The 27,572-nt window shown below is 45.1% G+C and overlaps 1 protein-coding gene across 1 annotated transcript in view; it reads right to left on the minus strand.

Moving 5' to 3' along the window:
* Positions 1–808: 808 nt before the first annotated feature.
* The window catches only part of LOC124596577, a 35,288-nt gene continuing 8,524 nt past the window's right edge, over positions 809–27,572 (minus strand). Inside the window, exons 2-4 of the mRNA XM_047135769.1 lie at positions 17,477–17,717; positions 11,994–12,140; positions 809–1,174 (exon numbers count right to left, since the gene is read on the minus strand). Coding sequence (XP_046991725.1) covers positions 809–1,174; positions 11,994–12,140; positions 17,477–17,717 — 754 coding nt within the window. The remainder of the gene's footprint in view (positions 1,175–11,993; positions 12,141–17,476; positions 17,718–27,572) is intronic.

Consider the following 27,572-nt stretch of genomic DNA (forward strand, 5'->3'; position numbering starts at 1 on the left):
ATTGTGGGTAGAGCAATCCAAAGACTGCGATTCATAGGCAGAACACTTAGAATGTGCAAAAGGTCTACCAAAGAGACTGCTTACACTTCGCTTGTCCGACCAATTCTGGAGTACTGCTGTGCGGTGAGGGATCCGCATCAGGTGGGACTGACGGATGACACGAAAAAGTACAAAGAAGGGCAGCTCGTTTTGTATTATCGCGAAATAGGGGAGATAGTGTCACAGACATGATACGTGAATTGGAGTGGCAATCATTAAAACAAAGGCGGTTTTCGTTGCGACGGGATCTTCTCACGAAATTTCAATCACCAGTTTTCTCCTCCGATTGCGAAAACGTTCTGTTGGCACCCACCTACATAGGGAGAAATGATCATCATGATAAACTAAGAGAAATCAGGGCTCGCGCAGAAAAATTTAAGTGCTCGTTTTTCCCGCGTGCCGTTCGAGAGTGGAACGGTAGAGAGACAGCGCGAAGGTGCTCCATTGAACCCTCTGCCAGGCATTTTATTGTGAATAGCAGAGTAATCATGTAGATGTAGATGCAAATATTACATGCGCGTTGTAAGACATCCAAAATCAAGATAATTACGTATAAAATTACATAGAGGCACGTTTCAAGTGTACCGACATAAACGTTTGTGCAAGTGTATTAATATGTAATAGTATATTTGTTTAACTGAGGAGATTACTTCCTGTCCGTAATAGGTGCTATTAATTTAATTTTTGAATCAGCCTCGTACAAGCCAAACACAAGGACTGTGACCGGGAAGTGCGCTCGTTCTTGACGTCGCCGTTGTTCCAGTAGCGGTCACTCTAGAGCGGCGGCCATGATCTTCATGCAGCTGGCGCTGGTGATGGCCCGCACGGCGGGGTCCTCCTGGTCGGCGTACCTGGCCTCGGCCAGCGTGTGGAAGCCGGCGCGGCGCGCCAGCAGCTGCGACGCGGCCCCCGTGAACATGGTGGAGGTGGCCCTGAGCCCCAGGGCGCGGCCCAGCGGCCAGCGGGCCCGCAGCAGCTGCTCGCCCAGCCCCTGGCCGCGGTGCTCGCGCCCCACCACCAGCCCCACCGCCGACAGGTACTCCGGCACGCCGAAGCGCTCGAACACGTCCGGCTGCACCAGCGCCTCGAACTTCCTCACCACACCGACCACGCGCCGCAGCCTTTCACTCTGCGGCTGTAAAACAGAAAAGTAGAACTGCTCTGTTACCACCTCCTTAACTGACAACATGGGGGACAAGTTGTGGCATGTGCTCAATGAGTTAGAGGCTCCAGACCACCCTGTATCATTACTAAACTGTCATAGTGCAGCCTTAAAGGTGGAAGCTGAATATCTGGAGTTTTTAGATGTGAGAAACAGAGTCAGGGATGGTTGTATAGTCAAGGTTGTATAGTGTCTTCTCAGCTTTATAAATTCTATGCAGAGTATGACATCAGGGCATCATTAGATGGCTTGTGCGGTGGAATTCGAATTGGCGACGGGAAAATCAACACTCTAGGCTTTGCAGCTGACATTACTCACATTGCAGGAAGTGGGGAAAAACTTAGTCATCAGTTCTCCGAAGTGAAAACTATTACACTGAAGCGCCAGAGACACTGGTATAGGCATGCGTATTCAAATACAGAGGTATTTAAACAGCCCTGTGGTCGGCAAAGCCTACATAAGACAAAAAGTGTCAGACGCAATTATTTTTATTTTTATTTATTTTTATTTATTTATTTATTGTTCCATGGGACCAAATTAAGGAGACATCTCCATGGACATGGAACAAGTCAATACATGAAATTGTAACACGATACTAGAAACAGATAAAATGAAATATAAGTAACAAAATGGTTCAAATGGCGCTGAGCACTATGGGACTTAACATCTGTGGTCATCAGTCCCCTAGAACTTAGAACTACTTAAACCTAACTAACCTAATGACATCACACACATCCATGCCCGAGGCAGGATTCGAAGCTGCGACCGTAGCAGTCGCGCGGTTCCAGACTGCGCGCCTAGAACCGCTAGACCACCGCGGCCGGCTATAAGTAACATATTCAGGCGACAATTCGTAAGTTTAATTAAAGAAAATCAATTATTAGATCTGTTACTGCTGCTACAATGGCAGATTATCAAAATTTAAGTGTGTTTGAACGTGGTGTTATAGCCGGCGCACGTGAGATGGGACTCAGCATCTCCGAGGTACCGTTAAAGTGGGTATTTTCCTGTACGACCATTTCACGAGTGTACTGTGAATATCAGGAAACCATTGAAACATCAAATCTCCGACATCGCTGCCGACGGAAAGAGATCCTGCAAAAACGGGGCCAACGAAGAAAATCTTTCAACGTGACAAAAATGCAATCCTCTCGCAAATTGCTGAAGTTTTCAATACTGGGTCATCAACAAGTGTCAGCGTGTGAACCATTCACCGAAACGTCATCGACATGGGCTTTCGGAGCTGAAGGCCTACTCGTGTCCCTTGATGACTGCGCAACACAAAGCATTACGCCTCGCCTGGACCCGCCAACACCGACTTTGGAGTGTTGGTGACTGGAAACATGATGCCTGGTCGGATGAGTCTCGTTTTAAATTGTATCGAGGCTATAGACGTGTGCGGGTTTAGAGACAACCTCATGAATCCATGAACCATGCATGTCAGCAGGGAACTGTTCTAGCTGGCGGAGACCTGAAATGGTGTGCGATGTGTGCAGTTGTTGTGATATGGGACCCCTGATACGCCTAGGTAAGACTCTGACAGGTGCCACGTACGTAAACATCCTGTCTGATCACTGTATCCATTCATGTCCATTTAGTATTCCGACGGACTTGGGCAATTCCAGCAGGACAATGCGGCACATGCCCAGAATTGCTACAGAGTGGCTCCAGGGACACCCTTCTGAGTTCAAACACTTTCGCTGGCCACCAAACTCCCCAGACATGACATTGTTCAGCATACGTGAGCTGCCTTGGAACGTGCTGTTCAGAAGACATCTCCACATCGTCGTTCTCTTACGTATTTATGGACAGCTCTGCAGGATTCATGGTGTCAATTCCCTCCAGCACTACTTCCAACATTAGTCGAGTCCACGCCACGTCGTGCTGCGATACTTCTGCGTATTCACGGGGACCCTACACGATATTAGGTAAGTGTACCTGTTTCTTTGGCTCTTCAGTGTAGCAGTCATACTATAACCTTAAAGGTACATAGTGAATACTTGTAGTTTTTCGATGTGACAAACGGAGTTATACAAGGTTGTGTAGACATGGATGTATAGTGTCATCTCGGCTCTATAAATTCTATGCAGAGTACTCCATCAGGCAGAACTGGGTGGCTGATGTGCTGGAATTCGAATTGGCGACGGAAAAATCAACAGTCCTACACTTTGCAGATGACACTGCTCTCATTGCAGCAAGTGGGGAAGAACTTAGTGATCTGTTGTCCAGAGTGAAAACTATTAGTTTAAGTTTCGGTCTAGAGTTCATCGTGAAAAAAACCAAATTAATGGTAATTCATCGTCATGGTTCAGATCAAATTCGACTTACAGGGTGCTTAAAGGCTCTAGACGTAGTGAAAGATTGTGTATATCTAGGATCACTGATCGGTAGCATATGGAAGAGTGTTCAAGAAATAAAACGAAGAATCATCCTTGGCTCACTGGCAGAACCGAACAGTATCCAAAACAACGGAGATGCGTCTGGTGGAATCATTTGTGTTTCTTGTGTTCTTGTGCAACTCCGAGACATGGATCGTTGTAGTGATTTATTTTCGTGTGTTTGTGTGTGTATGTGTGAGTGTATACTTATGCTGTTAATAATAAATCGTGAGATCACATAAGGTTACACGCTTCACTACAACTTGCTATCAGAACCGAGTATTATTATTTTTGATATTGTTAAGGCCTTCCACATTCAAGTGCCCGATAAATAAGTCACTTTCGAAAGTCTGTATATACGTAAAATAAATTAGGAACAGCTAGGTGTGAAGCGCCTTGATGTTTTACATTGAGAAATATCTCAGGTTGTTATTTAATATCCTTTCACATGAATAATAATTTATGATTCGCGTGGAGAAACGCCTTCTGCATGGTACGCTTGTTATTAGTTCAAAGCTGAGAACTTTCTTAATTGTGAAAATCTCGTCATTTGAACAAAAGATAGCCGTGGAGCGGCAAGCACAAGAATGTCTTACTATCGATACGACCCTTTCCAAAATGAACGAAATTAACTTGACTTTAGTACGTTTACTCAAGAAAGTGTTTGTAAACCCTCTCCATTTTTCTTTACGCCACTTAATATTGGAGTAATTTGAACAGGAATCTGCCATCTTGCAAATGGCGGCCAACAATACAAATTACAACTCGCGCTGCACCGCATCTCATTAATCTCTGAAAAACTTACGATTAAATTTTCACGCATGTAGGGATGCTACCGCTACTGAAATAAGTGGTTTGTTTGTAAATAACAGCATATACTTACGAGTAATATGTTACAACATACATTCGTCTCCATCCACGTCTTTCTCATATGAAGATTCGAACCAAAGTAATACAATTCTGAAAATCTATTTCTATTGTTTCATTGTTCTCAAAACATAGACTATACTGCAATATCGATATTGCTTTTTATGTGCATCACAGTCAGATAATTAATATTTTTACGTACTCTTTTGCACACAGAATAACAGTTCGTTTAAACATGTCATATAAACTATAAATGAATGTTTCTCGTTCCCAGAGGAGCATCACACCGTGAAATCCAGTGACAAGAGCCGAATTGATGCCTTCGAGATATTGTGTAGAGGGAAGATGTTATGTGTACCACGGACAGAAAGAAGTTTCGGTCTAGAGTTCATCGTGAAAAAAACCAAATTAATGGTAATTCATCGTCATGGTTCAGATCAAATTCGACTTACAGGGTGCTTAAAGGCTCTAGACGTAGTGAAAGATTGTGTATATCTAGGATCACTGATCGGTAGCATATGGAAGAGTGTTCAAGAAATAAAACGAAGAATCATCCTTGGCTCACTGGCAGAACCGAACAGTATCCAAAACAACGGAGATGCGTCTGGTGGAATCATTTGTGTTTCTTGTGTTCTTGTGCAACTCCGAGACATGGATCGTTGTAGTGATTTATTTTCGTGTTCCATTATAGAGGAACTTGGCATCACAAGAAGTTTTTCTTCACGTTTCAGCCAAAGATACTTCAATTTCCTTGGGTAAATTTTGAGAAGAGACTGGGATAATATGAAAATACTATCTTGCAATTCATAATCGAAGGCAGAAGACGACCATGAAGAGCAGCAAATAGATTGTTGGATCGAGCGGAGAAGATTACCAGTGAACCACTTCACATTGTATTAAATGGAGCTGAAGATCGCTGTGGTTGGAGAAGTCTAGCAGAGGATTCAGTTACTTAAGAAATAATAGAAGAAATGGGGTCACGACACTCAGCAATGAGTTAACCGACTATTTGTGGTGAAGCCTTGTAAAAGTTACTGCCAATATCACATGGAATAAAGTTCCTAAATCTGAGCCATTTCAACTGCACACTCATGGGTTGGATAAAGATTTCCAGTACTCTCCTCCTAATTCTAATTCCCAGTCATCTAAGACGTCGTTTTGCATCGCTCTATGCTGTGGCTAACCCATTTCTCTGCCTTTTTCCCAAAAATGCTTGTCGAGCAATGTATCCAGGAGAGCTTCTGAGGAGTGTGGAAACTAGGAGAGATGTACTGGCAGCTTTAAGTTGCTAAGCGAAACATAAATGGTGTCATACTCAAGCCGAGTGTTTGGAAAATTAACAAAAAGTTAACTTTTGGGGAAGAAAATCTACGCACCTCAGCCTAAGGCTTAGGACCTGTAATAAAATAAAGCAGCTTTGAGATGCTTTATACATGTACGCCACGTTCTGACAGTTGTCGAACATAAAACAGAAAAATGTATGGTTACATCAACGGTCATATGTGCTCTATCTTACAACAGTTGAAGACCAGCTTCCAAAACACAAATGCCAGATGTAGATCCGTCTTACAATAGCTAGACATCCTGCGCTTTATGATGCGTAGTGGTCAACTATTCAAACGTAAAACACAGAAACAAATTTTCTTGTGCAGCTGGAACGGTCGAAATAGCTAGTTAATAACTGCTTATATTGGCCAGAAGTGAGAGCATAAACTAGGCAGTAAAACCATAAACTATAAATAGTCAAAATTGCCGCAACAGCTCTTTTCAGGGGAACGTAGAGCAAAGGTATTAGAGTCACAAGATTAAAAGACTACTAGGGGACATAATCAAACGCCACTCAGAGGAACCCTTCTCCCTTCACAAGGAAGGGAGCGTGAGAAGCTATGGCATCCAAGCCATACGACAGGGCTATCTCCATAGCAGTTCTTGTTAGTTTCCACACATTATTCTGGGAAGCTGGGGCTTTTTTAAATGTAGCGTCTTACAGGGACTTGGCCGTTTTTGCTGCTGCTTTCACTGGGTGAACAGACTTAAAAAATGATATGGGCCTTATTGGGTGGGGAGTGGGGCATCGTCGTTTCTATTTTTACACTCGGGAAAGTTGATTTAACTTACGCTGCTTATTATACATTCAGTGCTGAATGGTTATTAATTTGTGCTGTGTCTGTGCTAGCCGCGGTACACAGCGGCAGAAGGCGTTCAAACAGGCCGTTAAGAAGCCAATAATTATTTCCGCCACCACAGAGAGCGCTGATGCATCCAACAACTACACCGTGCAAAACAATTATAGGGTCACACATCCGAAATTCTTTAATTGCCTCATACTGCAACGCAGTATGAAATTTGCCTCAGAGGTGCCTAAAACCTTCCCCTGTGATGGCGCAGAGGCGTGGCCCAGTGACGTCACTCTCGGGCTTAGTGACGCTTCAAATATCAAGGTGTCGGCACGTGACAAGAAAGGCCACAGCTCGGAGGTTCACGTGATGAGTAAGGTGGCTTAATGACGTCACATCGGCACCAAATTTCACGATCATTCTTCCCAACCCCACCGTGGGCGTGTCGCACGATGAGAAGGTCGCCACGCCCTTTCTCTTCCAAACATTTCACCCCTTTTCTTGACGCCTCTGTGACGGAGCTCAGAACAAGTTGAAATCACACAGTTTTCCTGCAGGTGGCTGAGGAAAACATTGCAGACCGCCGCTCGAAATCGACATGAAAAGGCGTCAGTGGATGGCATAAAGGCCGTCAATGAAACCATGTGTTCCTTCAGGTGTTAACTCCCACACATATCGGGGTGAAAAAGGACAGTTTGCGGTGTAATGAGTACCAGGACGACGTTCTTGACAATCTCTGACACTGCTGACGTCCCACGGACGATTCAGTCTTTCTCTAAGGACGTCGTTGGCCGCAATCCCATGAAAATGATTGGCTTCACTTTGAACTGCAATTCAACCGCAATTTTTGCTCTGTTGAACGGGTTGGAGCCACTAGGGACCGTTAAAAACCATTCGACGAAATTTGAAGGTGTTCCGAAGCAGCGAAGGGGCATTATGCTTTTTGAGCCGTCCTGTTTCGCGCCCTCCTCTGGCTTGATCACTTGGGGTGTGGCATTGACACATACATGAATAAAACGGAAAAGGATCCTTCTAAGGCACCCCTCCCCCCTCTCTGGCCCCCAAGTATGGCAACAACCTCGCGGCCATCTGCCCACCTTTGCTGAGGACTGTAAAACTGTACCTCTGTACAGAGAGAACAGGTGACACAGTGGCAGAGTGCAACCCTCCGAAAACCCTCTGATTCAGCATGCTAGGTGTCAGGGGCTAGAGTAGTAGTGTAGCCTATCTGCAGGCGCCTGGGACTTGGTCACTGCTTGTCTCTGTGCAAGTAGATCTTTAAAGTGCTCAACAAAGGTGAGCGGGTGGCACTGATGATGTCGCTCGACTAGGGAAGGTTAGGGGCACCCTTTACCGTTTTATTCACGCACGTGGCAACGTCGCCCACCCCACCCTCCCCCCGCCCCCTGTAATAGTGCCGCAGGAGGGCTGAAAGAGCATGAGCGCTCTCTGCTGCTTCGGATCGCGTTCAAACGGTCCCCAGTGGTTCCACACTGTTCAACAGAGCAAAACTTCTGGTTGCGGTACACTCCAAAGGAGTGCAGTGACATTCAGTGTGTGATTGCAGGCCCACGCTATCCTTAGAGAAGGGTTGTTCGTCCGGATGATGTCAGCAGTATCGAAGGTTGTCACGAACGTTGTCCTCTTGCTCATCGCATTCCGAACCGTCGTTTTCAACAGTGATGCGTGTGGGGACCAATGCCTGAAGGAAAGGGATGATTTCATTGACGTTCTTCATGCTACCCTCTGAGGCCTTTCCATGTCCATTCTGAGGGGTGGTGTGTCTGAAATGTTTTCCTAGACCACCCATACGAAAACCGCGAGATTTCAACACTGGACGTCACTGTTCTGACATGCAAAGCAGAGATGTCATAAGAAGGGATTAAATGTCTGCGAGAAGGGGTGTGACGACCTTCCACGTCGTGTGACACGTCCAAGGTGGGTTGAGCAGAATTCTGGTGAAATCTGGTGCCAATGTGACGACACTAACCCAACACACATCTCAAATGAACCTGCGAGTCGTGGCCTTTTTTCTCGCATGTATTGACACATTGGTTCTTGAAGCATTCCGTAGCCCGTGTATTACATGACCGATCACCACGCTTCTGCACCGTCACAGAAGAAGGTTGTAGGCACCTTTGAGTCTAATTTCAAACTTCTGCGTCGAAATGTGAGACAATAACGGGGTTTCGAAACAGTGATCCTTTAATTGTGTTGTGCATGTAGTCACAGGATGACATTCGCACGCCGAGCACATGATTTTAGCGACCGCACGCAGGCATTCGGGCAGTTATTGCCCAGTTCCAGGCTGTCATCGGCCAGGTCCTGCGGTTCCAGAACAACGCTTCCAGTTCTCCAGTTTCCTGCAAGTTGTCTACAGTGCCGACGATTGCTAGTCGTCGGACACACCAGTCGTCGGACACTTATGCCGAGTGTCTAACATTATTCAAAGTGATAGTCAAAGTGTTTACCAATTGATAGAGTGAACTTAAAACTCTCTCCATACTGAACTTAATTAGATTGGTTAATAATCGTCTAATGTCTTAAGTTAGTTTAGGCGCAGAACTTTACATCACCTGCCACGACTCCTCCGAAAGCCAAACTCCGTATATTTTGATATACCTTATTTCAGTAAACGACAACACCTTGCCGCAGTGATACCACTGGCTCCTGTCAGAACACCGAAATTAAGCGCTGTCGGGCTTGGCTAGCAATTGGATGGGTGACTGTACGGGTCTGCCTAGCGCTGTTGGCAGTTGTGGTGTACTCAGCCCTTGTAGCGAATTGAGGAACTACAGGGTTATTACAAATGATTGAAGCGATTTCACAGCTCTACAATAACTTTATTATTTGAGATATTTTCACAATGCTTTGCACACACATACAAAAACTCAAAAAGTTTTTTTAGGCATTCACAAATGTTCGTTATGTGCCCCTTTAGTGATTCGGCAGACATCAAGCCGACAATCAACTTCCTCCCACACTCGGGTCAGCATGTCCCCATCAATGAGTTCGAAAGCATCGTTGATGCGAGCTCACAGTTCTGGCACGTTTCTTGGTAGAGGAGGTTTAAACACTGAATCTTTCACATAACCCCACAGAAAGAAATCGCATGGGGTTAAGTCGGGAGAGCGTGGAGGCCATGACATGAATTGCTGATCATGATCTCCACCACGACCGATCCATCGGTTTTCCAATCTCCTGTTTAAGAAATACCGAACATCATGATGGAAGTGCGGTGGAGCACCATCCGGTTGAAAGATGAAGTCGGCGCTGTCGGTCTCCAGTTGTGGCATGAGCCAATTTATTCGTCGACTTCCGCGGGCTACGCGTGAAACTAGCCCGCACGCGTTCAACCGTTTCTTCGCTCACTGCAGGCCGACCCGTTGATTTCCCCTTACAGAGGCATCCAGAAGCTTTAAACTGCGCATACCATCGCCGAATGGAGTTAGCAGTTGGTGGATCTTTCGTGAACTTCGTCCTGAAGTGTCGTTGCACTGTTATGACTGACTGATGTGAGTGCATTTCAAGCACGACATACGCTTTCCCGGCTCCTGTCGCCATTTTGTCTCACTGCGCTCTCGATCGCTCTGGCAGCAGAAACCTGAAGTGCGGCTTCAGCCGAACAAAACTTTATGAGTTTTTCTATGTATCTGTAGTGTGTCGTGACCATATGTCAATGAATGGAACTACAGTGAATTTATGAAATCGCTTCAGTCATTTGTAATAGCCCTGTACTTGTTTGATACAAGTTGAGACTCCGGTCACGACAACGGATAACGGCCTGGAGAGCTGTGTGGTGACCACATGCTCCCCCATATCCGCGTCCAACGACATCTGTTGGCTCAGGATGAAACGGCGGTCGGTCGGTACCGTTGGGTCTTCCGAGGCCTTTCCGGACAAGTTTATTTCAATAAACGATTGTTGTTGTTTTAGAGTAATTGCCTTGCGAAGAGTTTGTAGGCAGTGTGCAAGCAGGCCACTTAAATTTAGCTACGGATATCTGTTGCAGGGTTAACGCAACAATTTGTAAATTATTCTAGAGGTAAAATTATTATTTTTTTAAATTAAGACTTGTCTAGCAATGTATTAACTTAAGGAGAGTAAAGGCAGCAGAAATCATTTAGAAATACTACTGCGGAATCATAAAGGTCATAACCCATTTGAAAAACGATTTTCCGAGCGGTCTAAGGCGCTGCAGTCATGGACTGTGCGGCTGGTCCCGGCGGAGGTTCGAGTCCTCCCTCGGGCATGGGTGTGTGTGTTCGTCCTTAGGGTAATTTAGGTTAAGTAGTGGTTAAGCTTAGGGACTGATGACCTTAGCAGTTAAGTCCCATAAGGTCTCACATACATTTCAACAAAAACGATTTTGATATCAGTATCTCGTGGGTAATAATCTTATGGTCGGAATTTTATGAGTTCGTAGTGAGTATTCGTCATACAGAATATAGATTAAATCGAAAGTCTTGCACCCGGCGAACGGTCTGCCCGGTGGGAGGCCCTAGTCACATGACACTTACTTATCAATACCTGTAGCATAATAAAAACTAATTTGAAGTCCAATCGATTTCTTACATTATTTGTCGGAGTTGAGGAAGCAATTCTACCCCGAGACCGCTGAGGTATACTGTTCGAAATACTTTCGCTCCCTGTTCGAAATGATATCAAATGGAACGATCAGATTACACAAGTAACGGGTAAGATTCCGGTTTATTGGTAGAATCCTGAAGCGATGCAGTCCTTCAACTAAGGAAATTGTTTACAATACTTTAGTTCGTCCGGTCTTAGAGTATTGTTCGTCTGTACGGGACCCTTACCAATTGGGTCTAATTCAAGAGATTCAGGAAGTTCAAAGAAGAGCGGCAAGATTCGCGACGCGACTGGTACATTTAATCATCGCGAGAGCGTTACAAATCTCATAGAAAGCATGAAGTGGGACACACTTGGAGATAGACGAAGTGCTAAACGGAAGGGGCTGCTCACTAAATTCCAAAATCCGATCTTCACCGAGGGTGTAGAGCACATATTATTACCACTAACATTCATATCGCGCAATGATCACCATTCAAAGATAAGGGAAATTAGAGCTCGTACTGAGGCGTTCAGACAGTCGTTTTTCCGTCACGCGATCCACTAGTGGAACAGAAGGGGCGGAAATACGACTTTGGTGCGAATACTGCCCTCCGCCACACACTGCTTGGTGGTTAGCGGAGTATATATGTAGATGTGTAGATGTAGATCCAACTGCAGCAACTCCGAGACTCCAGCTAAAATAGTATGCAAGTGCAGCCTCCGGAAAAACCGCTCCAAGACCATCACCGATGCTTTGCTCTTAGACACGCGTGGGGAAGCAGTCAGGAGGCGTTCTCTTGGTGCCTCTCGACGTGTACTGGGGCAGACGTGCAGTGCGGTGCCCGCGGCAGGACTCACCGTGGGGTTCGCGCCCGGCGTGCTGACCATCAGGATGTTGACGGCAACCAGCGGACCCGCACTCCCGTCTGGACGCTCCAGCACGGCGCAGACGCTCACTCGCTGGGACAGCAGCACTTGCCACATCAAACGTATCTCCTCGAGTGCCTGCAGAACAGACGCTGAAGTCAGACAGTGCTCATAATATCGACGGAGGAAACAGCGAAGAAAACCAGATCCGCCTTAAGGCATTAGTTAACGGGACTTGATCCCACCGTTTATAGACTCTTAACATAACCATGCGTTCTGCACGTCATTACATCCAAATAACAACCTGTATCAGATAATGTCTGTGTTACCTGGAGTTCTAAGTTCTACGGGACTGATGACCTCAGATGTTGAGTCCCATAGTGCTCAGAGCCATTTGAACCATTTTGAACAAATTATCGATTGCCATTTGTAAGTCAGTCAAATTATGTATTCACAAAAAAAAAATTAAAAATTTTGTCAATATAAGCAGAAAGATGTAAGTATTAACTAGCACACCATATCGCAGTTTCTTGTTTTTTTTTTTTTTTTTTTGTTTAGCTTTACACTGAGATGACAAGTCACGGGATGCCTCCTTTTGCCCAGCATCGTGCAGCAACTTGTAGCATGGACTCGACAAGTCGTTACAAGTTCCCTGCAAACATACTGCGCCCTGCCGCCTCTGCAGCCGTCCGTAGTTGCTAGAGTGTTGTCGGTTGCAGGAGTTTGTGCACAAACTGACCTCTCAATTATGTCCCATAAATGTTTGGTGAGTGGCAAAATCATTCGCTCGAACTGTCCAGAATGTTCTTCTAACAAATCGCCAACAGTAGTGGCCCGGTGACACGGCTCACTGGAATCCGTAAAAATTTCATCGTTATCTGAGAACGTGAAGCCGCAGAATGGCTGCAAATGGTATTCAAGTGGCCGAACATAAGCATTTCCAGTCACTGATCGGTTTAGTTGGAGCAGAGGACCCAGTCCATTCCATGTAAACACAGCCCACACCACTACGAAGTATCACCAGCTTATACAGGGTTATTACAAATGATTGAAGCGATTTCACAGCTCTACAATAACTTTATTATTTGAGATATTTTCACAATGCTTTGCACACACATACAAAAACTCAAAAAGTTTTTTTAGGCATTCACAAATGTTCGATATGTGCCCCTTTACTGGTTCGGCAGACATCAAGCCGATAATCAAGTTCCTCCCACACTCGGCGCAGCATGTCCCCATCAATGAGTTCGAAAGCATCGTTGATGCGAGCTCGCAGTTCTGGCACGTTTATTCGTAGAGGAGGTTTAAACACTGAATATTTCACATAACCCCACAGAAAGAAATCGCATGGGCTTAAGTTGGGAGAGCGTGGAGGCCTTGACATGAATTGCTGATCATGATCTCCACCACGACCGATCCATCGGTTTTCCAATCTCCTATTTAAGAAATGCCGAACACCATGATGGAAGTGCGGTGGAGCATCATCCCGTTGAAAGATGAAGTCGGCGCTGTCGGTCTCCAGTTGTGGCATGAGCCAATTTTCCAGCATGTCCAGATACACGAGTCCTGTAACGTTTTTTTTTTTTCGCAGAAACCGTGAGATTGCACAAAACAAGTTAACTTTTGGTGACTTACGAATTTGCTGCACGAATGCGTGAGGATTCTGTACCGCTCAGATTCGCACATTGTGTCTGTTCACTTCACCATTAAGAAAAAATGTTGCTTCATCACTGAAAACAAGTTTCGCACTGAACGCATCCTCTTCGATGAGGTGTTGCAACCGCGACGAAAATTCAAAGCGTTTGACTTTGCCACCGGTGTCAGGGCTTGTAGCAATTGTAAACGGTAAGGCTTGTGCTTTAGCCTTTTCCGTAAGATTTACCAGACCGTCGGCTGTGGTACGTTTAGCTCCCTGCTTGCTTTATTCGTCGACTTCCGCGGGCTACGCGTGAAACTAGCCCGCACGCGTTCAACCGTTTCTTCGCTCACTGCAGGCCGACCCGTTGATTTCCCCTTACAGAGGCATCCAGAAGCTTTAAACTGCGCATACCATCGCCGAATGGAGTTAGCAGTTGGTGGATCTTTCGTGAACTTCGTCCTGAAGTGTCGTTGCACTGTTATGACTGACTGATGTGAGTGCATTTCAAGCACGACATACGCTTTCTCGGCTCCTGTCGCCATTTTGTCTCACTGCGCTCTCGATGGCTCTGGCGGCAGAAACCTGAAGTGCGGCTTCAGCCGAACAAAACGTTATGAGTTTTTCTACGTATCTGTAGTGTGTCGTGACCATATGTCAATGAATGGAGCTACAGTGAATTTATGAAATCGCTTCAATCATTTGTAATAGCCCTGTACAGTGTCTTCTTGACACCTTGAGTCCATGACTCGGGTTTGCGCCACTCTCGGACGTTACCATCAGTTCTTACCAACTGAAGTCGGGAGTCATCTGCCTCTTTCACTCTGGAGAACTGGGTTTCCCAGTCTTCTGAGGTCCGACCGGTACGGTCACGAGGCCACGAGAGGCGCTGCTGCCAGCGACAGGTCCGCCCTTTTATACGACTCGTACGCAGCGCTACCGCCACCTGTACACGTGCGTATCGCTTACCTATGATGTTTGCACCCCAGCGTAGATCTAAGTGGAACTAAACTGATGCTGCAAGAAGACTTATCCCGAGCGGGATGGTGCAGCGGTTAGCACACTGGACTCACGTTTGGGAGGACGCCGTTCAAACCTGTGTCCAGCCATCCATATTTAGGTTTTCCGTAATTTCCCTAATAGCTCCAGGCAAATGGCAGGATGGTTACTCGAAAAGGTTGTGGCCTACACCCTTCCGCATTCTTGAAACAATCCGAGCTTGCTCTCTGTTCTCGACGCGATATGACACCCTACTCTTTCTTCTTTCTTTTTGAGAAGAATTAAGAGGATAAGTTAATATTTCATCCCATTTTTCTACCTGGCACATCATAGCTCAGTGAAATAGGGGTAAAAAGCTGACAGGTTATCTACGTCTCCAGTTCTGCTGCACAAGGGCCGTACATTTCTGCTTAGCTAACGAGCCAGTGTTCCCTGCACTGCATTCTCGTTGCCTTACTGATTTATAACACATATTTCACTATGTAAAGTATGAGGGGTAGTTGTAGATTATGTGTGGAATCACCGTCTTGGAATAAAACCTTCGATAGAACTGGAAGGAAAACCAGCATGTGGTCGCTCTAAGCTTGCGGTTATAGCTTGATACCATTGCCTACCAATTTTAATTGTATATTACAGCACTGAGGATGGTCACTAAGTGACTGAAAATCGGTTTTGCTGACAATTAAACAACAAAATACGGCCAATGCTGATTTTCCTTCCAATTCTATCCACTATTTGGTCGTGGTGCACACAACACTCCATGGAGTCGCCAATCAATAAAAATCTTGAATTTGATAATCCAGTGTTACATATTAACTGAGAATCATCCACATTATGTAATGGAAATTACAAGAAAATAGCAATTGAATTTACTTGTATAATTCTGTGCTACTCCAGGAAGCAAGTCGACAACAAAAAATGGGAACTTTGTGGTAAGTTATATGGGACCAAACTGCTGAGGTCCTCGGTCCATACTCTTACACACTACTTAACGTAACTTAAACTAACTTACGCTAAGGACAACACACACATCCATGCCCGAGGGAGGACTCGAACCTCCGACGGGGCGGGGGGAGGAAAGCCGCATCACCGCATCAAGCATGGTAAGGCGCCCTGGACCGCACGGCTACCCCGCGCGGCAAGTTGACTATCACATGCTTGCCAAACGTATTCCACAATGTTGCCAATTCTATTACACCAGCAGCAGGAAGAACACGTTTTCACAGCTCATATGTTCTGGCTTGCGCTTGTGATGCTCATACTTCAAAGAAGTGGCGGCACTCACCGCCGCCACATTGGCTGGGCACTGATGGTTCAAATGGCTCTGAGCACTGTGGGACTTAACATCTGACGTCATCAGTCCCCTAGAACTTAGAACTACTTAAACCTAACTGACCTAAGGACATCACACACATCCATGCCCGAGGCAGGATTCGAACCTGCGACCGTAACAGCTGCGCGGTTCCGGACTGAAGCGCCTAGAACCGCTCGGCCACATCGGCCGGCTGGCTGGGTACTGAATTGTCTGAAGTACAGTGTAGCAAATTAGTTTTATTCCCACTTCTGTAATGAGGGCTTGGGTCTAAAGGTAGTACGACTAATATCCGCCGGCCGGTGTGGCCGAGCGGTTCTAGGCGCTTCAGTCTGGAACCGCGCGACCGCTACGGTCGCAAGTTCGAATCCTGCCTCGGGCATGGATGTGTGTGATGTCGTTAGGTTAGTTAGGTTTACGTAGTTCTCAGTTGTAGGTGACTGATGACCTCAGAAGTTAAGTCCCACAGTGCTCAGAGCCATGTGAACCATTCGACTAACATCCAGATGAACCGACAGTGACCTGAACATCATAAAGAAAGGGCAGAGGAAATTTTTTTAGCAGACCTCCTTTTCAGTAACGTATTGGTAGAAAATCAAGCGCCTACAGCCGTGCTTATAATCTTATTCATTGTGTAGCTACCAGTTTCGACGATTCCGTGCGCCATCTTCAGGCATTAGTTGATGGTGAAGGAGTTATCACGAACATATTCGCGGCGTCAGTTGCCAGCATAACTGGTCTACGCAGAAATGATAAAACATAACTGACTGCGGTGCAAGTTCGATTTCAGCTTTTCGTGACATGGAACCGAAAGGAGAAGTAGTAGTGATCAAAAGATAGAACAAAGAACACAAATCGCTGACAGCGAAATCTCAAATGTGTCGTTCTTACTCAAAAATGTAATTCAATCTATAAAAACCTAAGGAACGAAACGTATCATTTACTCTTAATGATTACAATTTTACTGCTGGTGATACTTTGTCAAAAGAAGCGACAAATGAGCTTTTCAATTTTCAGAATGCTTAAGACAAAACAACAGCAAGAGGTTCACTGTGATAAGTGTGGGACGGAATTCCTATGAAACTCGTAGCAGTTGGTGCACTTTGCTAGTAGATTACTTCATGTTTGAAAACATTTGACAAACGTGCAGACGCTGGTGTGGCTCCCCAGGTCGGCTGACCTATGTCTCGCTGAGTACACGTGAGATGCCACTCAGTGAAGTGGTTGTTGTTTGGTTCCAAACTCAAAAACCTACTCGATTATTTGTGAAAACGTGCATCCAGAGGGCCGCCCCAACACTTTCGGTGTCTCCTAGGATCCGTGCGTTGACACGTCGTTGTTGTCTGCGTGAAAGGCGCTGCTACTGCTTACCAAGCAGCTGCGTCTAATTGTGATGCTGAACGAATTTACATTGAAACCACAAAACGCAAATGACTACGTAAGATATTGTCTACAGTGCAACCTTATCTGAAATAGGAAAAAATATCAGAAACTGATATCACTACCCGAGACATTGGTGTAACATACCTCTGGGTCGTCTCTTATGCCAAACGCTGCAGTGAGGGGTTCCTCGCGTAAGAAGACGTCGGCCATGAGGCGCATGGCTTCCTCCTGCCGGTAGTCGGTCACCTCCTGGATGACGTAGGTGGGCGGGGAGCCGCCACTGGCTCCTTCCAGGGGTCTCCGTCCCACGTAGCGTGTCTGGACGCTCGGGAACGGCACCGACTCCGGCCGCTTCCAGTGCAGCAGCTGCATAGCTTGCTGCAATCTGTTGATATATCACCCCTCAACGCTTACTGACAATCCAACTAAAAATCATAGTTTTTATGTTTTACATCACGATCGTATGAGCATTTCACAGTGTCGTAGCCAATTTCGAGCAGCAGGCGGTCCTCATCAGACTGTCAATGGATAAAAAGAGGAAACAAAGAAACGCTATAGAATCTGCAAGATCTGCCAAGTACTATCTTCATAATGGTGAGAAAGAATAAAATCGTACATAAAGGCACCTGCTGCAAGCGGTTTCTACCGCATCGCCAACTACACTGAAGCTAACAGTAGGTAGACGTCGATGTTTTGTTGACGGAGTGTAATCACCTGTTTGTATACCGATGAAGGAAAGGAATATCTACTACAAAAGATTTTATAGTTCCATTCATTAAAACTAGCAATTAAATCGAGATGGAGTAGGGATGAGGGGGAGGGGGGAATGGTTCATAGACACAAGACGATGTGGCTAAATTAAATACGGACATTACTGCATATGAGTAATAATTAAGTATACTACAACAATAGAGACAGAAGGGAAAGATAGTTAGTTGGATCTATGTTCCTTAATAAAAACCCATGTGCGGTCCACGCTGACATCTAGGTGGCGCTGCATTTTTGGTGCACTTCTGTTGGGGCAGAATTTCATCACAGCTGACCTGGCTGCAGAGGACGTGAACTGGGTGTCAGGCACCGCTATTTGAAGAACTTATGTTCCTGACATTGTCAGTCTGCAGTGTAAGACAGTTGAAGAAAACCTCAAAAGCCAGGATCACAAAAAAAAAAAAAACGTTTTTGAATGACCGGTTTCGACAGAGCTATTCGCTCATTATTGGATCTTATGCTTTAAATTTTTACAATATGTTATCCATCAGTGTTGCATCAGATACATATGCACTTCCCCATACCATGAACATCATTACACGTCGGCATGTCAAATATAAAATTATTATGTATGAACATAAAGATAAATAGGTATTATAAGCGTTCTTGTTCACCAACAGCTGGCGCATATACAATGTGTACCGAGTTGCAACACCGATGAGAGCCGGCCGCTGTGATCGAGCGGTTCGAGGCGCTTCAGTCTGGAACCACGCGACCGCTACGGTCGCAGGTTCGAATCCTGCCTCGGGCATGGATGTGTGTGATGTCCTTAGGTTAGTTAGGTTTAAGTAGTTCTAAGTTCTAGGGGACTGATGACCTCAAATGTTAAGTCTCATAGTGCTCAGAGCCATTTTGAACACCGATGAGACAATATATTGTAAAAATTTTAAAGAATAAGATGACAGCATAGCTGAGTCGAAACCAATCATCCAAAAATACTTTTACAGCGATCTTCTCTTATGAAGTTTTCTCCAGTTACCATTGAAAGAACAATGCTACTGAAATGATAAAACAGCCCTAGGTTCACATTTTGCAACGGAGAATCATGATATTGGCTCTATTCAGGATTTACGAGTGAAGGAAAAATGGAGACACTAAGTGACTTCAGAAGAAATTAAGATTTATGTTTCAAGCAGAAAAGGACCTAATGACTTGCTGAACAAAGAGAAGGAGTTCCCTGCCCGGCACCTGATTCAATACTTACAACGAACTGCTCAGCTGACATCGGTTGCGTCACCTCCCTGACATCCCGCTATGTACAGTGGCTACGCTACAGTATCCGGCTGTTGCACGCTGACCTCTGAGACCGGCCGTGCCACCAGGTAATGCTGCCCTGATAGCTACGCACCCTCACAAATACCCTGTAAGTCGTGCTCATTTTTACCAACGAACACTAATGCAACTAATTACACGGTCCAGTCGCATTAAAGTGATCACGCCTATATTCGACGTCAACGTGAAATAACCACACACAGACTGTGGTGCACAACGAAACCATAGGTGACAGGCTTGAATGACAGCTAGGGACATGTGTGCGGGCCAACAGATGTGCAGCTGATGAGCAACAGATCGCCCAGATTAATGAACGACCGTTCAGCTAACGTTGCTGTGTATACGCCTCTGCATCAGGCACCTGCTTCATTCACCGATGCTGACTTGTGTTCATCAGCGACGAAGGCTGGAATTTGCACAGGAAGGCCACTGAGTGGCAACATGTGGCCTTTTCAGATGGATCGCGTCTTATCCTCCATCGGACATGGCAGCTGGTGTGTGCGCTGTGAAACATTCGAAACCGAACACCCTGCAATAAACTGCGGGAGAATCCAGGCCAGAGCAGGGAGTGTTATGGTCTAGGGAATGTTTCCATATCATTCCCCGGGTGACCTCATTGTCGAAGACACAATACGTGCTGGTGTAAGCTGTCACCAGCACGCAGGCTGGCAAAGAGGTTGCCATAAGTCAGATAGTAGGCGCAAGCACTGCGCCTATCAGGAGAGGGGCCAAAGACCTTAGTGGATGCGTACTTCACCAGCAGTGAGGCTAACTGGGACTATTACAGAACAGTTTATGCCACATGGACTAGCTCAAGATAAGTAACTTTTTGTTCCAATTAATAAAGAACCCTGTTAAGATACACGTGTAGTTGTGTACTGGAAAGAGGATACCGGCCACCAGACAGCATCCTCCCTTGCTTCCCGTGGTACAAGCCTGCAGTGACAACGAGACGACACAAAACAATAGACCAACATAAGTATACACATATCCTTAGGGATCATCCTTCACCCCCCCCCCCCCAAATGAATCTTTTTTCCTCAGAACGATGTCATCTACCAGCAGAACAACGCAACGCCTCATACAGCACACAGCGTACATGTGTGGTTCTAAGTGCTTCAGGATGAGTTTACGCAACTCCCCTGGCCGCCATACTCGCCAGATCTAAATCCATTAGTGAATCTGTGGGACCACCTCGATCGGGGTGTTGACACTGTGGATCCTCAGCCGAGCGGCCTGGAGCAGCTGGAGTCGGCATGGCTGCACATCCCCACCTGGAGCTTCCAGAACCGCACTGACTCTCTTCCTGCGCGTCTCGCAGCGGTCCGCGCTACGAAAGGCGGTCACTCGGGCTCTCGGCAGTGTGTTTCTCCTCTTTTTCTACCCTTCTACGATCATTCCTACAATTATTACTCCTGACCATTAAGTGTCACCTCACATGCCTATGAAACGCTATTCAAACGTCACTATCCCTCCTCACTCCATGTTATAAATGCTAAAACTTCATAACTGTTTTTATATTTATTTTTGTTTCTAAAAATTGTTGAAAAATAATATCATGTTACTCTAAGGAACGTTAACTATAAATCCTGCCGGAGTAGATAGTCCTTTCGCAACTATAGACATGTATTAGTAGATAACGAGAGGATTCACTCTGCCTACGAAACCTCGACCCTTATCTATTGCTGCAATCATTAGAGTTGAGAACGCAACGGAAACCTCTCGCAGTATGTTCCTTTACGTATGGTTTCATTCTTTCTTGTCGTTATGTAGGTTATAAATGATTCTTCGTTTCCTCTTTTTATTTGATGTCAGTCTGAAGATGACCACTGGCTGGTAGAAACCGATTATAGTGCCGTGGAATGTTCAGATTGTATCCGAAAGCAGAAATAAAAAACATAACTCACTCACTTAATCATTAAGGCAGCATTTCCTTTTTTTTCCATACAATTAAAAATATTACAAAGGAGAAAAATTCTGGTCAGAAAATTTTGAACGGTTGACACCTGCACCGGATACTTTCCATTTTAAACAACGCCATTTTACATAGATGTTATTAATATTTCATAAACTGATCCGCAAACGGAAGAAAGTTTCCGAAAATCCCTATACGCAGTCAGTCGTTAACATTCGATATCATTTATCTATGGTGATACGGAAGATTTAATTTTTATTTTTAATAGAACTATATATTTTCTTAGCCACGTAAAATACGTCGTGAAATATAAGGTATCGTGGCAGAACTCAAGTCATTGCTCGCTATGAAACTTTTGGCAAACAAAAACTACTTTTATATCGAAGCTGATACGAGGTCTTCTGGAATAGCACTGTGTCAACCTCATTCTATGACGTTTACATAGGAATGAATATGACAATACCATTTTCTTGGCAGATATCGCAGAAAAATGTAGCTGATTTCTCAATTTTGTCTGAAGTTTCAATATGATTGTCGACACGTGTTGTGTCACTGCTTAATGCATTTCACGCTATGTCTAATGCTGTTAAAACAGTAAATCGTTCCACCAAAAAAGAGTCTCCATAATGCTCCAGAAATGTTTGCAAATATTGAAAGAAATACTTCCAATACCTTGGCATCTTTTCAGAGCAGAAACCCCAAGTGTTTGCCCCCTGACATATATCTGGACATTGTTTGAAAACTAAGATTTTTCAGTCAGTGTTACTGCACTCAATCATCATTCTACTTAAGTGCACATATTTCTATTTTTCGGTAGGTTACTTGAGATAAATACAAGAATATGAAGCAAATGGCGTAGCTTCCATGCAAATACATTTTCACAATCCTCTCTCAACAAATAACTACATACACTTGGTCTTAGAGAGCGAGAAATGCGGGCCGCTCATGTTCATTCACTGTTTGCACATCAATGCCAGGCAGGACCTATTACGAAATAATAGAACCATCACTTGGCACCTCGCCAGTGCGTCTCATTTATGGTTAATAATTACGCTCTACATCGCTAATGTGAATTAAAAGTGAACCACAAGATTTGTTCGAAATATATAATATTAAATGCGGAGTTTTACTAGAAACGTTTGGTAATCCCTGTTGACTCAAGACGACTGGTCTCCTACTGATAGCAAAATGAGAAAAGATAACTGACAAGTGGTAAGTCGTAACGAGCGGGATGCAACATAAATGTGCAATTGCACAATAACAGTGGTCTCTGATTAGATTACGAAAACGACCTTCACAAGACAGCCAAAAAAAAAAAAACATTTTCATTAGTTTACTCATCATCAGTAGTAAGGGGTGATCAGCAATAATTACTTGAGAGAAGGTGAACGTCTTATCCAAGATCACTTGTAAACAGTCTTTATTGTCGAACATCTGTTTCGGTAAGCAATGCTACCGTCTTCGGTTCTCGATAAAAGGTTGTTACGTGTCTCCTTTTCTAGCTGTACAAATACTCTTTCTAATCCACTGTCAGGTATGCAGTTCATCTCGTCCCCCACATACCTGGCAATGGTTTAGAAAGAGTATTTGTACCTCTGGTACAGGAGACATGTAATAACCTTTTCTCAAAATTTGAAGATTGTAACCATCCTTAACGAAACCGGTAATCGACAATAAAGGTAGTTTACAAGTGATCTTGGATAAGAAGTTCACTTCCTCTCTCAAGTAGAACAGTTTTAGGTTTTATGTGAGTTTGACTGTAAGAAAACGAAATTCACATCTTTTTAGTAATGAAAAAAATACTTACCAATTACGAGACACTTCCATGGTTACATCATCGGAAAATATTAGCAGAAACGAAATTGAGTAGGAATGGAGTATGGTAAGAACAGAGTTCCACACAATGAAGAAGAGCTGGGGTCAAGTGTAGATCCGAGCCAATTTTTGAGACGGGTTCAAATCAACTGCTGGGGAGAAAACCGCCCGCCAAAGGAAATACCATGTAAGGGTAACGTATTCGTAACATTGTTCTCAGTCTGTCTCGAGACTCAGCACGGTACACAAACAGCGTTCTGTATCTCGTACCACTTTAGAAAAAGAACATTTCCTCTCCCTGTCTAACAATGCACGATGTGCACAAGAAATTTACGTATCCGTCTGCGCGTAGGCTAATCGAATCTATTTACTGATAAATCAATAACTCATTCGGACTAGTTCACCAGTACTTTTCTTTTCATTATATTTCTAGGCAGTTCTCCAGACATTGCAAAAAAAAAAAAAAACAATTTTGCTGCAATATACAGTGTAACTTTCCTACAAAAGAGATATATGTGTAGTTTTAAATGAAGCACGTGCTCGTGAAAACGAAGAATATAGTGATCAACGTAAGAAAGACCACAGACGAGCTGAATGGCCAGGTATGTCTAAAGTACCACGAATCAAGTAATGAAAGACTTGCACTAACCTGTAAAATTTGCACTGCGACATAAGCCCTAATAACTTTGCGGAAAAAAAACCACTCGCGAAGGCAGTATAGTCCGAGGTAGTTCCGTGTTTGCTTGCTTTCTCTGTTCGTCTTTAATCTGGAGGAATGAGGATACTGCAAACTAGACTTCAGTTAAATCTCAAAGAGTGTAATAAGTGATGCGGCCTATTGGTTAAGGCTCTCGATTTTAAATATTACGAAGTAGGATTAAATCTCCACCCAGCCATGGAGGCATAAGTTCTCCGCGGATCCCGTAGATCACTTAAGACGAATGTTGTGATGCTTCCTTTGAAACGGCCCCTGCTGTTTTCTTGCCTTATTCTTGTCCCATAACGTTGGGTGAACTGTCTCTCGCCACCTCATCCCTAACCTTGTTTCGTTTTTGCTGCAGTCACATCTTTCACTCAACCGTCGTGTGTGCACTGGTACGTATTTCTTATGGGATGTGAAACATATATAATGGTCAGCCAAGCAATCATGTTTTAATAATTTTGTTGGTTGCAATAATACTTGTCTCGCAATCCTTTGTATTCGCCTTAATGACGATGTTATAGATTGTCCAAAATTCACCTTTGTCATTATCATCTTTTCATGAGCATTACCTGTCAGTGACCATCACACTACCTGGATGTAGATCTCTGATCTTAGCACATGGAACTTCACCGTGCCTCCAGCTTCTTGTTATTTGCATACTCCGCGAGAAAACTGCCATTGGTCTGCATGTGATAAAGAATTCTTTGCATATTACTGGCACTGAACTTTATATCAGTATACGATGGGAGCAGAATCAGAAACTAATTTCATTTTGCTTTCTCGTGATATTTCGTGACAGCCGTGCTGTAATTAGGCAAGAAAATAAATAGGAAAATCTTTGGCAGGGACGTACAGACAGCTGGATTTCGACATCAAGATAGCACAGAGATCATTGTTACCTATGCGCTCGCTTTGAAATCTCTGGAACATTAATAAACTAGAAAATAATTGTAATGTGTATCCCTCTTGGAACTATAAATTCTGTTTGAACCTCAGCTAACAGAGGGATTCTTTTCTCTACATCTACCTAATCCCTAGATTTTGTGTATTTCGTCGCTTCTAACAACTGTTTCTAGTGCGAACAGATACGAGGACAGATGTTGGATACTGCGACTGCCTGATAGACAATTAAAGCCGGATCCAACATGTTACCTGCTGTATACAGCCTGTAGCGTCGTTCTACTTGGGATGACAATGAACGCAGCTCATATTACCTTTAGGAGAAGCCGTATGGCCCCGGGAAACCAATGGATACCAATTATTATGTTCTTTTAGACTCATAGCTGAAATCTAACGAATCGTGGGGTCGGTAAAGAATAACCACCAAGCACACTGGTAGAAAGCAAGAAGTTTAAACACCCAGTCACAGCCTCCACAATGGTAAAAAAATACTACTTCCGAATATCGGTACAGAATCAACTTACGGACTATCACAAATGGTAGCTCTCTTTAGATGTTGACAAATGCAGGATGATGCCTATGATAAGGAAAAAGGCCGGCCGAAGTGGCCGTGCGGTTAAAGGCGCTGCAGTCTGGAACCGCAGGACCGCTACGGTCGCAGGTTCGAATCCTGCCTCGGGCATGGATGTTTGTGGTGTCCTTAGGTTAGTTAGGTTTAACTAGTTCTAAGTTCTAGGGGACTAATGACCTCAGCAGTTGAGTCCCATAGTGCTCAGAACCATTTGAACCATTTTGATAAGGGAAAAGAACTTGATAATATCAGATTACAAGAATAGTGATGAACTTCTTGAGGACATCACGTCGTACAAATATTTAGCGGTAGTACTAAGAAGCGATATGAAGTGAAACAATCAGGTGTAATCAGTATTAGAGAAAGCGAATGTAAGAATTAAATTTTTGGAAAGGTTTTGAGAAAATACGGTACACTGGCAAAGGGAATCTCACGCAAGACACTATTGCGACCAGTTGTATATATCCAGTGCTCAGTAAGCAGGCATGACAATGGGTATCGAACGAACTTGAAGACGCGCTGTTAAGATCGTAACATGTCGGTTTAGTCCGTACGGAAGTAGCAGAGGAAAGGGGTGGGAAATTAAATGGGAATCGTTGGTAGAAAGACAGTGTAGTTCTCGCTGAACCTGTTGGGTAAATTTAGAGATTATGTGTTCGAGGAAGACTGTGCAGCCATCCTGCTTCCACCAACGTGTTTCTTACATAGAGATCATCAGAACGAGATTACAGACGTTAGGATGCGTACAGAGACCAACAAAAGTCACTTTTCCCTCCATCGATACTCGACTGGAATAGGAAAGAAAATCAATAATATTGGTACGGTGTATCCTCTGCCATGCAGTGAACAGTGGTTTGCGGAGTATCCAGGGTGTCCCAAAAAACACTCACAATCTTTGGGGACAGATTCCTTACGCCAAAACAAGAAAAAAGTCCAAAACATGTGCTCCAAAATGCATACGTTAAGAGCTAAGAGCACTTGTCCATCCTCGATACTATGAAACAGATCTCTTCTACTGGAAGGACTTTGGTTCAAATGGCTCTGAGCACTATGGGACTAAACTGCTGAGGTCATCAGTCCCCTAGAACTTAGAACTACTTAAACCTAACTAACCTAAGAACATCACACACATCCATGCCCGAGGCAGGATTCGAACCTGCGGCCGTGGCGGTCGCACGGTTCCAGACTGTAGTGCCTAGAACCACTCGGCCACTCCGGCTGGCGAAGGACTTGGCTTTCCATATTTTGAGAGGAGGTAGCGTGGATCAAAGCACGATAAAAACGTCCAGTGAAGATGGAGCCTGAATGCACACTTGAAGAGCTACGAGCCGTGGCGCCATCGAGTCAGTAGACTGTTGTGTCTGCCGCCAGGTGTAGTGTCGACTGTCCCCCTTGCGGCCCCATTGCCAATATCCGTGAGGAAGAGTTTGTATGTGTGGGTTGCGTCCTTAGAAGGTCTTTGCTTGCCGATATATATACGGCGTTCGCTGGCCCGAGAAGGACCAAAACCCAGGCGATCATTGTAGGCAAGACCACCCCTTCCTTCCGCCTCCTTGATTTCTATCTCACCATCTATGGCCGTCCTATCGCCCTCACTCCCACCCTTGAGTACCTTGGCGTTACCCTCGACCGTCGCCTCTCCTGGACTCCCCACCTCCGGACAATCCAAGCCAAGGCACGCTCCCGACTCCGTCTCCTCAAGCTCCTCTCCGGCCGTACGTGGGGTCTGGACCCCTCCACCATCCTCCACACCTATAAATCCCTCATCCGCCCTATCCTTTGTTATGCCCATCTGGCTTGGATCTCCGCCCCCCCTACCTTTTATCAATCCCTCCAAATCATTGAGCGTCATGCTCTCCGCCTCGCCTATCGCATCCGTCTCCCCTCCCCCACGCAGATCCTGTACGATCTCGTCCCCTTCCCCCACCTCCTCCTTTTCCTTGAAAGGATACAGATCGTGTACACCTCCCGCAAACTCGAACCTCCTCACCCGCTCGTCTCCCCGATCCTCTCCCACCCCCGCCCGCTGCCGCGCCTGTATTCGCACGTCCCACCCGGTCTCCATCTCTCCACCCTCCTTACCCTCTCCCAAGGTGGCTTCCGCCAGTTCCCTCTCCCTGATGATGCCCTCCTCCCCTCCATCTACCCCTCCTACCAACTTTGATCCTCCCGCCCTCCTCCTGTACTTACTCCTCTGGGCACCCTCCCTCCCTTCTCTCCCTTTTCCCTCCCTCCTCTTTTTCTCCCCCCCTCCTCCCCCGGGCCTCCCCTCCCCTGTCCCTCTCCTCCTGCCCCC

The sequence above is a fragment of the Schistocerca americana genome, chromosome 2 (genome assembly GCF_021461395.2).
Source record: "Schistocerca americana isolate TAMUIC-IGC-003095 chromosome 2, iqSchAmer2.1, whole genome shotgun sequence".
NCBI lineage: Eukaryota > Metazoa > Arthropoda > Insecta > Orthoptera > Acrididae > Schistocerca > Schistocerca americana.